The 15325-nt window shown below is 35.7% G+C and overlaps 2 protein-coding genes across 2 annotated transcripts; one reads left to right on the top strand and one right to left on the bottom strand.

Annotated features, from left to right (window-relative positions):
* Window positions 1-4062: 4062 nt before the first annotated feature.
* LOC120770829 lies at window positions 4063-12898 on the bottom strand. The gene is made up of 7 exons (XM_040098418.1): window positions 12631-12898; window positions 9409-12260; window positions 7569-7984; window positions 7223-7501; window positions 4698-5166; window positions 4409-4536; window positions 4063-4246 (listed from the first exon to the last, which is right to left on the bottom strand). Exons 1-7 carry the CDS (start codon window positions 12764-12766, stop codon window positions 4150-4152), a joined length of 4377 nt encoding a protein of 1458 aa, XP_039954352.1. The 5' UTR covers window positions 12767-12898; the 3' UTR covers window positions 4063-4149.
* A 306-nt stretch (window positions 12899-13204) lies between these two features.
* On the top strand, window positions 13205-14942 carry LOC120772437 (40S ribosomal protein S16). The gene is made up of 5 exons (XM_040101054.1): window positions 13205-13266; window positions 13336-13377; window positions 13481-13612; window positions 13777-13891; window positions 14704-14942. The coding sequence occupies exons 1-5, from the start codon at window positions 13255-13257 to the stop codon at window positions 14847-14849; spliced, it is 447 nt and encodes a 148-aa protein (XP_039956988.1). The 5' UTR covers window positions 13205-13254; the 3' UTR covers window positions 14850-14942.
* Window positions 14943-15325: the final 383 nt, after the last annotated feature.

The raw sequence follows: 15325 nt of genomic DNA, 5'->3' as shown, positions 1-15325 counted from the left end.
GCAAAGGACAAATCGTACTACAAAATTCTTATCGAAAAGTTGGAGCGTCGCTATAATCAATGTAGCACCCATGAAGAGAACTACATATGTTAAATAAAAAAAGAATTTTGTCAAAAAAGTATGTTTTACTATGTTAGGACGGGGACTTTTCGTATATACATAAATGATCAGATTGATGAGCTGAGTCGATTTAGTCATGTCCGTCAGAAATGCACTCTTGAACGGTATTATAGCTTCGTTGCAGCCGAAGTTTACATTTTGCCTTGTTTTATGTTGACGATCACCCCTCAGCAAACGGAGAACAAAAAAAACCTTTTTAGTAGTTCACAGAACGCTCCTCGTACCAATTATTCAGGTATGCATATATTATTGGAGTGATTGGTAGAATGTCACGTACTACATGCGGATACTTGTGAAAATCTCCCCAAGCATCCATGTATGTATGCATATATGTGTGCTCCTGTTTGCAGCGCTGTCATGAGGGGGTGTCACATGCTGCCGATGCAACAAAGTCGGAAAGTACGTATTAAGAATTGTACAATGTATAGATTGTGTGTAGCTAATTTGCCACAGGTTTTTATTCAAACATCGTTTTATGTTAGTACATACATACTTGCTTGGCACAGTGACTTACAAAATGTTACAAAACTATAATAAACTAGACTACATGTACCATGGTACTATATTTATATATGTATATACTATATTTATAAAGAAATGCATGCTTGAATATATAAATCTACATATCTACATACTTACATATGTATGCAGGTGGTATATTGTTGTATAACAACGGAGATCAATGAACTATATGTGAGATCACCTTGGACGAACTCACTGCATGATCAAACTACAAAACAAAGTAATGCCTTAAACGGGTGCAAAATTTCGAAGATTGTAGCTTTGCCTTGCTCAAAAAGGTTGTGGACTTGGCTAAATGTAAGCAAAATGACCCCATAAAATGTAAAGAAAAGAGTCATTAACCACAAAATGTAAACAAAGGTTTGTGTTCTAGCTAAATGTAAATAAAAGGGCCATTGAAGCCATAAAATGGGAACAAAAGGGTCATTAACCCCATAATATGTAAACAAAAGGGTCATTAATTTAAACAAAGGTTTGTGTCATGGTTAAATGTAAACAAAAGGGTCATTAACCCCATAAAAGGTGATCAAAAGGGCAATTGACCCCAAAATGTAAACAAAGGTTTGTAAACAAAAGGGTTGACCTAATAATGTAAACAAAAAGATTATTAACCAAAAGCTTTATTGACCCCAAATGTATGGAAACTTAACCAACTTCGTAGTTTAATAGAATAATTTCTCTTCTGTTGTATAATTTTTCAATACACTGTGCGAACTCACCTTAAACTGAATGCATAGACGCAAGTACATACATACATACACATTTAAATGTGTATGATTGTCCGTTACATGCGACAATCCGCACGTTTTCCAAATACGGCCTCTAAAACGTGCTAGCACTTCAGCTTTTATGTTATTATTGTTGTTGTGCTTAGTGCAACAAATCAATCCAATTAGTTGCGTAAAGGCAACGTTGAGTCATGTCCTTCTTTTGATTTCAGTGAAACCCCACCTTTGCTTGGCTTTACACAGTTCATTGGGTAATCAGGTGAATGTTGAGCTTTTGAACCTCCAGCTAATTACCGAAGGGTGGTTAATCAGATAATATAAAAGCAAAAACGAAAAATTTTCGAGAGAATTCATTGTCATTGAATAAAGTCCAATTAAAGACCATCAACCATTTTTGAGAACACGCCAACACTGTGAGGGAAAATCAGACCAGTTTTACTGAAAAGTCACCACCATCTGCATAAATGCTTATCTCTGCGCTTGTCATCGGCGACAAATGGGCAGCTTCTTGGGGAGAAAGCGATGAATTTCAGATCGATATCTCAAAACCTGAAGAACTAGTTAGGGCATATACGAACAGACGGACGTCCTTGGCTAAACTCATTACCACTAAGCGATCTAACCCTGTCGGGTCGGTAGGTAGTAAGCCAATTCCCACAAGAGACCAGAATTGACCCGGTTTATATCCGGGATGGGAAAGTATTTGTTGCTTTAGCGTCGTTACCTAATCCGCACTTGGGTGGTAAGGTTCCGGTTGGTTGTCATCGAAGTCATCAAACACTAAACCCAGGAAACGTGCTGTTTCGAGGGGTTCGCACCATATGGAGAGGGGTGTTAGATGAGTTCAGTTTACTGTACATGCAAAGAGGTGGTTGGAGTTATTCGGGGATTCATTGTATGCTGGATATATGTATATTTGGTATATCGGGGTCGATTCTGGATAAGTGAGAGTTTAACCATGAACGAAGTTGCGTTATGATCACTCTTGTTACACACAGCAACTTGAGTTCGTCGTCTGCATTTGGTGGTGGTTTCACTACAAATACGCCATCCACTGAAAATGAGTCGGCGAGGGTTTTAATGAATCCAGTGTGTATGACCGTCAATGCTTGTCTGAAGTGAGTTACGTCAAATGTCTGGTTGGCATACTGGTCAATGTCGTTGACGAACTCAAGAAGAGGTTTTTTCTGATGTTCTTAGAAGGCGGAAAGTTGTTGTTGTCGTAGCTGCAAAGTTCTGCCGAGTTGACAGCCCTTGTGCGTATAAAAAAGCCGGGCCCATTCCGGTTAAGTAATAGTAATAGTAAGTAGTAGTAGTAATAGTAAGTAGTAGTAGTAATAGTAATAGTAGTAGTAATAGTAAGTAGTAGTAGTAATAGTAAGTAGTAGTAGTAATAGTAATAGTAGTAAAAGTGAGAAGTAGTAAGTAGTAGTGGAGGACGAAGTCATGTGTAGAAGTTCTTGCAAGTGAGGAAAGCTCTTTGATTGCCATTCACTTTGAAGTGGCCAGGAACGATTATTTTACAAATGGCTCAAGCAGCTCACGACTTCCGATCCTAGACCAAGTATCCTCTGGGTAGGCAAAGAACATCTGTTTGAAGGCGAATCATCTTCTCCACAGGGTTGTACGCTGGGTTTGGGACCCGCCACGTAAAATACACTACCAATGAAAAGTAATCGACAGCCTCGGATGAGAGACCCCCCCTTTGAGGGCATGCACCTGGAATGTTCGGTCCCTTAATTGGGAAGGTGCCGCTGCCCAGCTGGTTGATGTCCTCGTTAGAGTGAAGGCTACATAGTAGTATAAAGTAGTAGTAATAGTAGAAAGGAGTAATAGTAGTAGTAGAAAGTAGTAATAGTAGTAGTAGAAGATAGTAGTAGTAGTAGAAAGTAGTAGTAGTAGTAGTAGAAAGTAGTAGTAGTAGTAGAAAGTAGTAGTAGTAGTAGAAAGTAGTAGTAGTAGTAGAAAGTAGTAGTAGTAGTAGAAAGTAGTAGTAGTAGTAGAAAGTTTTAGTAGTAGTAGAAAGTAGTAGTAAGCCCGCCAATTAAATAAAATACCATTTTTTATAGCACTTATGTATTTATTTCACTTTGTAAACAATTTTTCTTATAACAACGTTATAAAACAATAATTTTCTTTTTTTATTATTATATAATATCTTAAATTTATTTTTAATTTTTACAAAAATCAAAAACAAAAAAATATGTGGCAAGCTTGCTAAAATACAGCAAAGGCTCCATTAGTTGCATAAAACTTATGCGTAAAAACAATATGGCACCCTCTAATTAAAAAAAAAATAATAAAAATTTGTGATGAATATGTTGACCGCTATCAATTTTTTAAAATAAAAAAAAAAAAATATATTTATTTTTACTATATTACATTTTCTTAAATAATTTTAAGATTTCTACGCAAATGCGCGCCTTAGTTTCAACAGACCTTTGTGCTGCATTTCTAGCAAAAACTTTTCACCACACACCACCAACTCAAATAATAAATCAAAAATTATTGAAAATGCTTTTATCACAACAAAAACATGTAATTTCAATAGAAAATTATGCAAGTGGTATAGTTAAGAATCGAGTGGACGCGCTACACGATCTGTGTATAATTCTAAATTGAGTGGTTTAACTTACCTATGAGGCAACTTCTATTCGGAGTACTCCTTTATTTTGTTAAACTTGTTGTTTTATTTTTTTGCGTTTAATTATCTACATTTTACGTACACTTGCGGCACGCTGCACCAGCTGCCAGCATTTCTAGCGACATTTCTTTTTTTCTATGCGCACATTTTCAAATGCTTGTAACTGCAGTCCTTGTCCTCGCATTGGCCCATCAACTCGTACGGACAGATAATATCGTTCGGGTTCCATTTTCTGCAAAGTCAATACAACGCTAGATGATGACGCCATTTATGCAAAATATACAATGCAGCACATTCAATTGTAAGTAATTAATTAAGTCATGATTATTTTAATAGATAATACATATGAAAAGTAAGTAAATTCAGTTGCTTACAACACACGCTTAATACCCACCCACTTTCGCTGCGCAAGTGCTGCAGCGGTGACACGTAGTCACGCAGTGTGCGTCCCTGCTGCAACACCACTTCCGTCTTCACCGTTGTCATGCTCTCTGCCGCCGGCGCGCAGTCCTCGTCCAGCACCTAAACATACTCAATAATTGTGTTATTATAAAGGAATTTCTTTATGAGTTTTTAGATACTACAATTTATGCATATACTCGTATGTATGTTAATGTAATATTGTATTGCATGATAAAAGCTACTAATTTGTAAGAGAGTTCTTCAAGACAATAGGCACGCACTTCTTTGCCGCTCGCACACGGTGCCGGTTGTTCTTCCTCCACCAACGCCTTCTCAATGCATGTGGCAGCAGCTTCCAGGCTCGACGCTGGCTCCACTACACACTGCTTATCACAGCTTTCGATCGCTTCCTGGGCATTGCTTTGCTTGTATACCTGTGCTTCGGCTTCAGCATCGGCTCTTGTCTCGCTGGCTGCGTGCGTTGGCAATATTATCACAGCACTTTCATGCGCTTCACACGCTTTGCTTTTATCGTGGTCCCTTAGTGGCGGTTGCTTTGAGACCAGTTTATCACAGGCGTTTTGATTATGTGGCGCATTCACAGTATTCGTACTATTGTCCGGCGATTTGGCTGCCGGCATTTTGTCTAACACATCTAGATCACTATATCTGATTGAATTAACAAGTTTTATATGCGTGGCCAATCCTTTTGTTTTATGCGCTATTTCATTTTTCAAATCATTATTTAATCTACAGAGGAATAAAAGCAAGCAATTAGTGGGGATTTGTGAAAAATTAATACTTCTTATTTATTTTAAGCAGAATTTGGCAAATAACAAGTATGGATGGATATGGCAAACATGTAATGGCTCAAAGCAAATGGTCATATCATTATAATAGCAATACAACTGCCGATCTATACTATATAAGGTCATATAAAAATATAAAAAAATAAAATAAAATAATATTAAAAAATTTAAAATATTAAAAAAAAAATTAAAAACAATATATTAAAAAAAAAAAAAAAAATATATAAAAAAATTACTAAAATACAAAATTATAATATTAAAAAATAAAAACAAAATTATTAAAAATAAATAAAATATATTAAAAAAATAAAAAAATTATTAAAAGTTAAAAAAATTAAACAGAATATAAATAATTTTTTTAACAAAAAGAAATATTAAATAAAATAAAATTAAAAAACTTTAAATATAAATAAAATATTAAAAACAATATATTAAAAAAATTAAAATTATTAAAAAAAAAAATAAAAAATTAAAAAAATATTAAAAAGAGCTACTAAAAAATAAAACAAAAAAAATTAAAAAATGTTTAAAAGTTAAAAAATTTGACAAAAATATTAAATATTAAATTAAACAACATAAAAATAAAAAAATGTAAATATGATAAAATATTAAAAAGCAAAAAAAAATAAATTGTATATGTATCATAAAAATTGTATATCAAAATAGGAATAAGAAAAAACAATATCTAAAAAAGGAATAAGTCCAAATAATAAGAGCTAATTAAAAATTACAACAATTTTATTTATTTTTTATTAAAAAAAAACACAAATTAAAAATAAATAAACACCAAAAAATAAATATTTCAATAACTTAATTTAAAAATAAAATATCAATAAAATTAAACAAATAATGAATAAAAAATTTAAATTGAAAACAAATTTTGCAAAAAATTAAAGTAATAATAATATAACAAAATTAAAAAATATAGTATAATGAAAATTTTAAATAAATTAAAAAAAGAAAGAAAAAATTAAATATATAACTTACAAAAAAGTAAAAACAAAAATTAATAAAAGAAATTAAAGTTAAAAAATTAATAAAAAAAAACATCTTTTGAAAAAATAAATGTGATAATTATAAAATAATCCAAAAATAAAAATAAATAAAAAAAAATAAATTAAAAATAAATAAAATAAATTATTAAAAACATAAAAAAATAAACTATACCCAAAAAAGTAATAAAATAAATAAAAAAATTAAATAAATAAATAAACAAATAATAGATTAAAAAATAAAATAATAATAATCTACAAAAAATATAGAAAAATTACAAAAACAAACTTAAACCGAAAAGCAAACAATAATGGAAACAAATAAAAAATTAATAAAAAAAAAATAAAAAAAGAATAAAAAAATTAAATAAATTAAAAAAAAATAAAAATGAATTAAAAAAAAAATTTAATAAATAAAGTAGAATTAATTCAAAATAAATAATTAAAAAGTAAATGCGAAAAAGTCGAAATAAAAAATATATAATGAAAAAATAAAATAAAAATAAATAAATAAACATTCAAAAAAGTAGAATAAAAGCAATTCTACTCGATATATGAGGGCTATGACAAAGTTCGAAAATTTCAGTACAAACTTTGTACGACAGTTCAGAGAATATAAGAACTTTTTTGCCCGTTTTGGGGTATAAACAATACCTAGAATTTGTATTGATACATTATTGTTGTAAGGACACTTGTTTTCATATTTTTCTAGTAGCTGAGATATCTATTGGAGATGACATTTAAAAAGAGATTATATATAAGTACATAACCTCACATCTACCCAGCTTATTTTACGGTATTACAGACAAACAGGAGAGCAAATTTTACTTTTTGTGCAAAATATTGCCAGAATGCATATAAAAATAAAGTAATGTTGCGAGAAAACAGCGCATGCACTTAAAAATCCACACCACTATACAATGTCAATATGGTACTAAGTATCGTATGTAGTATGAACGGTATGTCAGCGTAATAAATAACATTGCAAACGAATTGTTATAATACCTATAATCATCGCCCTTAACACTCTTGCCCAACTTCACAGCCATTTCCAGCACCTTGGCGCGTTTCTGCTTCAACTTCGCAATCAATTCGTTGCTGGCGCATATTTGTGGGTGTATGCGTGTTATTTTCACTTGTTCTTCTTTCATTTTCCGTTGCGTCTGCTCCATTTCGTGACGCAACTCCTTCAGCCGCTGCTCATGACGCATTTTGGCGATTTTCGCCGACTTCGCTTCATTCACCAGCTGCAGCGATTTGTCCAGTCTGCTTATGATATTATTACTAGAAGTATGGGCAGCAAGTGCATTAATTGCAGATACTAAAAACTATTACATAGACTCAATGTTACCTAATGCTGGTGTAAATAGTTTCCCAGGAGCGTAGCTTATCCGTTAATGCCTGTTGGTTTTGAGGCGGTGTTGCGGTTGGCGGCGTCTGCGTGACGGTTAAACTTTTGTTCGGCGTGGATTTTTCGGAATGTATTTCTACGGACTTTTCAGAAACTGCGCTGGGCTCTTCACTGCAGGTCTGTGTGGCGCTGCTGGTAACTTCGACATTAGCGTAGGCGCTGTTGTGTGCCTTGGCATTGTCGAAGTTGCGCACATTGTTCTTCGCATTGACTTTCTTGGTTTTCGTATACTTTTCCGCATCCTCAATTAGGCTGTTTTGCATTTTCTTTAATTGCTTTTGCCTTTCCAGTATCTTCATGCGATGCACTAACCGTTTGTATTCCTCTTGCGAGGCGATGGGAAGACTGCGTACGGCCTATCAGTAGGAAACGTAAGAAAAGAAAAAATAAAAGAAAGAAAAAGATGTTAACTTCGGTTGCACCGAAGCTATAATACCCTTCACAGGTGTATTTTTTATACTTTATCGAACAGTTTGTGAGGCAGCTTCGTGCTATAGCAGTCTATGTATCTCAATTATATGTTCGAAAATTGTAATTATGTCTTGGACTTAATTTTGATCGATGTTTGTACAGTTATGTGATCGATCCTATGACAGTAGAGTCTACGCAACCGGAGCGGACTTGGATTTTCATCGGACCAAGTTAACTTTGATAGAAATCTCTTAATGGCAGGCACAGGAAACGAGCTGCTCGGCGGGTTCAGACCATAGGGAGAGGAGAGTTTCAAAGAGGTGATTAGTGTCATGCGAGGACTGAGTGCATCATAGGTGTTCTATGCCAGCGCCTATTCTAAATTGGTAGGAATTTAACCTGCTACAATACCCAGAACGAGTTTACGGTAGGATTATTCTTATTCCACGTTGCAACTCGAGCTAGGTGGTGTTTGGACTCCAATTAATTCACTAGGAGGGAGTCAATAAAGGTGTTAATAGCTCCACTATGAGTGGCGTCGGGAATTGGTTGCGTCCGAAATTTAGTCGAACCCCACATGATAGTCGGGTCCAAGTAACCGGAACAGACCCGGATTTTTATCCGATCAACGACTGTCAACTCGATAACTTTCCTGTAAACTACAACAGGAATATTTTTTGACGCTACAACAACAACAACAGTAATGTTCTCCTGATATTCCTAGGAGGCAGCTTTGTTTCAAGCAGGTCACGGCATGCATGGTTTCTACGAAAACCACCGAACGATGAAGTATGTTATAGTGAATATATAGTTATAGGATTCGGTGCTTCTTAACAAGAAGCAGACGTGCAGACGTGTACAAAATTTCCGTATAATTTCTCTAGAACTGAGGAGATTCAGACGGATATAGCTTAATCGACTAGTGTTGTTGTTGTTTTAACGATTTCTATTCCCCGTTAGGATCGAATGGATTATCTAAGTTGTTGTTGTTTTAACGGAAATTCAATCCCCGTTGGGATGGTTATAATAATTATCTAAGTTGTCGTCGACGTCATCTAACGGGAGGCCCAAGAAACGTGCTGTTTCGACGGGTTCGGACCAAAGGGAAAAGGGTGTCAGATAAGTAGGGTTGGCGGGGCATGCAAAAAGGTGGCCAATGTCTTGCGAACATTCATTGTACACAGGACGTATGTTGGATATGTCAGGGTCCTTTTTCACTTAATCGAATCATCTCCTCATGCTGATCACTTATATACTTTAAGGGGTCTTATGGGTCTTACAAACTTCGTGGCAAACTTAAAATGCACTGTTCAGAGTACAAAGATGTTAGAAAGCATATGAAACGCGCTGCTTTTCTGCGCATACGCACCGTGGGTGTGCGCGTTTGGGCACCGTTGCTGCTGCTAAGCTTACGCACACGCGCATGCGCATGCTCAGCGTGCTCGCTTGTCTGTAGCGTTTTGGAGCGTATGTTTTTGAGGAAATTTTCCAATTTCTTTTCGAAGGCTTCGCCAACGATGTTGTCTTTAGCTGAAGATGCATTGGAGAGGTCATCATTGGTTTGCGCGTTGGCCATTTCCGTTGGCGTGCTACACGCTTTGCCCCCGTAGACATTCTCGTTCAGCACATTAGCCAGCGAATCGGGTGTGTTGGTGCGCGCGGTCGCCAGCCCGATGCAACGTTCCAAAGTTTGGTTGCGTATAATCTCCTCGTCCTCCGAGGAGGAATCCGTGTCACCTACACGTATGATGAGTTTTTTCACCTTTATATTCGGCAGCGTGGTGGGTGTTAGTATGCGCGATGGCTGGCTGCTGGCGTCAGGCTTTTTCGGCAGGCTGAGATTATCCGCCTTTTGTGTGCGCTGCTGTACTTCTAGGTTTTTATTGATGACTTTGTTGGGCTTTACAATTTTCAACTGTTGCGCTAGTGGCTTTATGACCTTCGACGGTGGTGCTACGCTAATTTTAGGCGGTGCTGTTACGTTTTTCGCTGTAGTGAGTGGACCATTGACTTTATTCTTCGGCAGCACCTTCACATTTTTGGCAATAGCATTTTCGTTTTTGTTCTTCGTTGCGCTGGATATCTCTTTGTTTTCCTTCTCACCACTGCTATTGGGATCGCCTTCTTGTGTACTAATCTCTTTTGTATGCATTTCGCCTTGAAAGTCCTTCAAATCTGTGGCAGGCGCATGGTTTGTCTCTTCCATAGTCTTTTTCTGTTTCTTGGCTTGCGTTTCATAAGTGTGATGTGTTCTTTGGCTTTGTTGCAACGGCAATCCATTACTGTCCTCTGATGAGTGTAGGCTGTCAGCAATCTTTGTCAGCTCTTTTACAGTTATCTTTTGTTCTACCGCCTGCATATTGTCCAAGCGCCGCTTGATGGGTGCAGATGTTGCAACATTTTCGTGCGAATTCGTTTGTGAGCCCAAAATTTCGGGAGTGCTCTTGCATTGTAAGCTCTCTTCGTGATTACTAAATGCGTTATTAAAGTTCGTTGATTGTACCTTAAAAGCTGTTGTCGCATTCTTAGCTATATGCGGTGGTTGCGCATGCGCAACTACTTCTTCGTCAATGTCTTTGCAACGCGCAAAAGCTTTTATCGTCAAACGTGGCGCATGCGTATCAGACTCGGCTTGATAATCCTGCGCATGCGCATTCTCAACATTTTCAAAGGTTTTAACTTTTAAACGGCGTACAGCTTCTTTCAAAATCGACTCTGTAGGTGTGGGCTTAGCATTAGATTTTATGATGCTTTCAGCACTTTTGTCATCCTCATTTGTTTTTTGCGCATGCGTTGGCGATTGTTTACGTATTTGTATCAAGCCATTCGATTTTGTGGTTTTCGCCATTTGTCGCTGAGATAGCAATAAGGCGCGCAAAGCTTCCGCCTCTTCTTCATCACTGCAATCCTCCGGAGGGTCTTGTGTGTCTTCTTGCTGTATAATCTCCATAGTTGATGATTTGGGCGACAGGCTCCCTCTGTCAGGCTCAATGGCAAGCTCATATTTAACACACGTGACCTCGTCACTGCTATTGAAATTCTGTGACGACATGTCATACGTACCCGGGGGTTGGGTTGTGTCTGCTAAGGCAGACATTGGCAACAGTGGCGTTGGCAACTCCAGTGGCGTGCTGTAATGCAACGCCGGCATATACATATCGTAGGACATCGTGTGATTGCCATGACTTGCATAATTGTATGCCATAGGCATACTGACACCACTATCTATTGGTAGACCAGCTGGTAGCGGTATATCGTGCATTTGTGCATAAGACATATCGGTGTTGATCATATTCTTACTGTTGTCTTCCTGTTCGCCATCACTACTTGCTAATTCCATATCGACAGGTTTATTGTCCACTTGATTCTCCACAGTGTCCAAACTAATGTTACTATTTTGTTCTTCGTCACACTGTATGGGACTGAGTAGCAAGCGGGGTGAACTAGCCGGACTTATTTCCATATCACCCTCTAATTCCTCAATATCCGTATCGACTGAACTGAGGGGTTCAACCAGCAGGTCATCAAAATCGGTTGGCGAATAGGCAATCTCGGCATTACGTTTTTTACGTGTCGCATGTTTACGCATTATCGCTGATCTAAGCGCAATTAAACGCAATTCTTGCTCTTCAATTGAAATGGAATTATCACTGTTGATTTCTACAACATTTTCGGCATCATTCGAATTCGCTGCAGATTCTTCCAATATTTGTATCTTTTCCATGTTGTCTAATGAAATAAATTTATCCGGTTGCAAACGTTCTTTTAATGAGCAGAGATTATTTTTCCTTTCAGTCGTACCACGTCCCAGTGCCAAACGGAGTTCCTCACGACTTAACGGTAATGTTATGTCACCAGCATTTTCATCTGTACTTTCAATATCCATGGTAGCTATGGAGTAGTTATCCTTCTCATATTCACTATTATCGGTGGTATCCAGAGATATTGTTTCAATACCACGATTTTCATTGTAAGGATTGAAGAGACGTTCTTTCCGGTGATGTCTTTTACTGTGCTTGTGCCGCTGATGCGTACAACGATGACTGCGCTGCATTGCACGTCGCGCATGCATTTTGCATTTACCTTTTTTATTTCTTTTATGCTTTTTCTTTTTAGGATAGGGAAATTCATCGGAAGAAATTGAGGAGGCATCGGTGGGCACTTGACCAGCGCGTTGTACAGCTTCCCAGTCATTAAATTCATTCAGTCTATACATGTTACCTGAAGGCACACACAACATAATGTAAAAATAAAACAAAATATTAAAATATGGCAAAATTTGTGTTTTATATATAAATATTTTGGATTTTTGAGAGATTAAGTTATAGAAAAAATAGCGCATCTGTGAGGTGTATATAGTACATTCATCAATAAGACTAAACTGATAAGCGCCTGATATCGCTTAATATTAACCTTGTCCATTTTTTCTTAGAACTAATCAAGCGAGCCCTAATACATATGTATCTACATGTTGCTATACATACATCTATGCATACATATCTAGCTAGAAGCTTTGGGGTCTTTACATTGTAATGCATACTTATCTTAAGAATAGAAAACACAAATCCTTTTGCTACGGTCATCTACGTACCATATTTATCCCCATAACTTTCGGAAATTCGTTTAATCTTTTCATATTCAGCATTTTCATTTTCAAGCTCATGTATGCGTTTTCGCAGACCATCTTCCTCTGAATCGATTTCTCCTTCTTCGCGTCCACTCGACATTTTCAAGCTTTTCAATGCAGGCAAATAATTTTTCTTTTTAATTAATGCACTTAAAAACTTATAATTACACTAAAATTAATCAAGAAATTTAAAAATTGCAGCACTAATTTTCTTTGACTACACAAAACCAAATTTTTTGACTACATGAATGACAGCTATTCTAGGTACCGGGTGCTACAAAGTTGCGAAAAACAAATTACATTTCAACGGCCAATAAAACTACAAAATAAAATATTGCAACAAAATGCAATTAATATATAGAAATACAAAGGAAAAACTATTTTTTTTATTTTATTCAACTAATTTTTATAATGTGGAAAATGTATATATCATTAATATTTTAAATAATTTATTTCTTTAATTTTTAAAATATCACTTAAGAGTGCGCTGCTGCATTGAACGAAGAATTTGACATTTTGTTTCGTTAAATTACAGTTCAGTGGCGCAATGGCCTTTTCCGGTCTTTTCACAAAGTTGCTTGAGCAAAGATGCAGCAAAAAGTAGGTTTGCTTAAATTATTTAATATATAATGGCTTTTTAAATAATTTTCACCTTTTTGTTAATTACAGCGCAGAGAGCCCGTGCACGCCGTGCAAGTTTTCGGACGCAAGGTAAGCATTAATTTGCAAATCGTGAATAGAAAAGCCCATGGCATACACGTGCATTGAATCTAAAATCGGGATATGAAAATTAATTCTACATTATTAATTACAGAAAACCGCCACCGCTGTTGCTTACTGCAAGCGTGGACATGGTCTCTTGAGGGTCAATGGCCGTCCTTTGGAACAAATTGAACCCAAAGTTTTGCAATATAAATTGCAGGAACCACTTTTGTTGTTGGGCAAGGTGAGTTGTTTATCCAGTGATTTCCCATAGCGCAGCTTTGTGATGAATCTTACTTATCCCGAAATTGAATATAATGAAACAAGTTTCTATACTGAAAACATGTTCATCAATGATAAAATTAATTGACTATGCATTGTATATTAACGTTAGTGAAAATTTTGCAGGAAAAATTCGCTGGCGTAGACATCCGTGTACGTGTTAGCGGTGGTGGTCATGTAGCTCAAATTTATGCCATCCGTCAAGCTATCTCCAAGGCGCTGATCGCTTTCTACCAGAAATGTAAGCATAAAATACACATTTTAATTAGTTAAAGGTCAGGAATTAATAGCCCGGTTAATACCAGATTTTCGGTTGGAACATAACTTTCCTCTCGAAAGATGAAAACACGGGATAATAACTTATCAAGCAAATACCAATCAATCCTACTTTAATAGCAGGAGTGAGTGATGCTCGATAGACACAATTATGGAAATTTTGAGAACATAAAAAGAAAACATTCTAATGCAGTTAAGTACTAGTGCCGGTTAATACCAGATTTTCGGTTGTAACACGAAATTACTCTCGAAAGATGAAAACACGGTAAATTAAAGATTCAGGCAAATACCAATCACATAGTAGTCCAATTAAGGCGTATGTGAGTGATGCTAGATTTACAAACAAATTTAAAGTTAGATATCATACTTTGTTCAATATTTTATGCCGCTTAATACCAGATTTTCGGTTGTAACACGAAATTACTCTCGAAAGATGAAAACACGGTAAATTAAAGATTCAGGCAAATACCAATCACATAGTAGTCCAATTAAGGCATATGTGAGTGATGCTAGATTTACAAACAAATTTAAAGTTAGATATCATACTTTGTTCAATATTCTATGCCGGTTAATACCAGATTTTCGGTTGTAACACGAAATTACTCTCGAAAGATGAAAACACGGTAAATTAAAGATTCAGGCAAATACCAATCACATAGTCTAATTAAGGCATATGTGAGTGATGCTAGAGTTACAAAGAAATTTAAAATTTAGTTTTAATTTTATTAAAAATGTACGTTGATTTTTTCATAATTTTTTGTTTGTTGTATATTTCAGACGTTGATGAAGCATCCAAGAAGGAAATCAAGGATATCCTCATTCAATACGACAGAACTCTGTTGGTCGGTGATCCACGTCGTTGCGAGCCAAAGAAATTCGGTGGTCCAGGTGCCCGTGCTCGCTACCAAAAATCATATCGTTAAGTATTTATTACGATATGCATTTAGTTATATTCTAAGGCGTTATTGGTGAACACTTATAAAAAGAGAAAATAAATTTTTTATTTGAAAAAAAAAAAGAGAAATCAGTTTTTATTAATCCAGTTGTCCGTGCACGTTGTATACGAGTATAACCAAAGGCAATGCATTAAAAAGTATTTTTGCGAAGGAATATACAAAATTTAAGACTTTTTTTATATCTACAACAACCGCAAACACTCCTGTCGATAGGCATCCAAGCATGATTCCAATAAATTCTTTAAATTATAAACTTTTTTTAATTTTTTTTTTTGTAAATTTCATTATTTCAAAAATGTTAAATTATTTTATGTTAATTATAAATTTGGACAACCCTATTCGTTAAAGTAATAGATTCCGAACTGCCATACTACTATGAACGCGGCACTCAATTTAAGATTTTAATTGTTTTCAATTGACTTCGTCGTACTACATATCATAAT

The sequence above is a fragment of the Bactrocera tryoni genome, chromosome 3, assembly GCF_016617805.1.
Source record: "Bactrocera tryoni isolate S06 chromosome 3, CSIRO_BtryS06_freeze2, whole genome shotgun sequence".
NCBI classification, from domain to species: Eukaryota; Metazoa; Arthropoda; class Insecta; order Diptera; family Tephritidae; genus Bactrocera; species Bactrocera tryoni.
The sequence above is the reverse complement of the archived record's forward strand: the minus strand, read 5'-3'. Positions and strand labels throughout refer to the sequence as shown.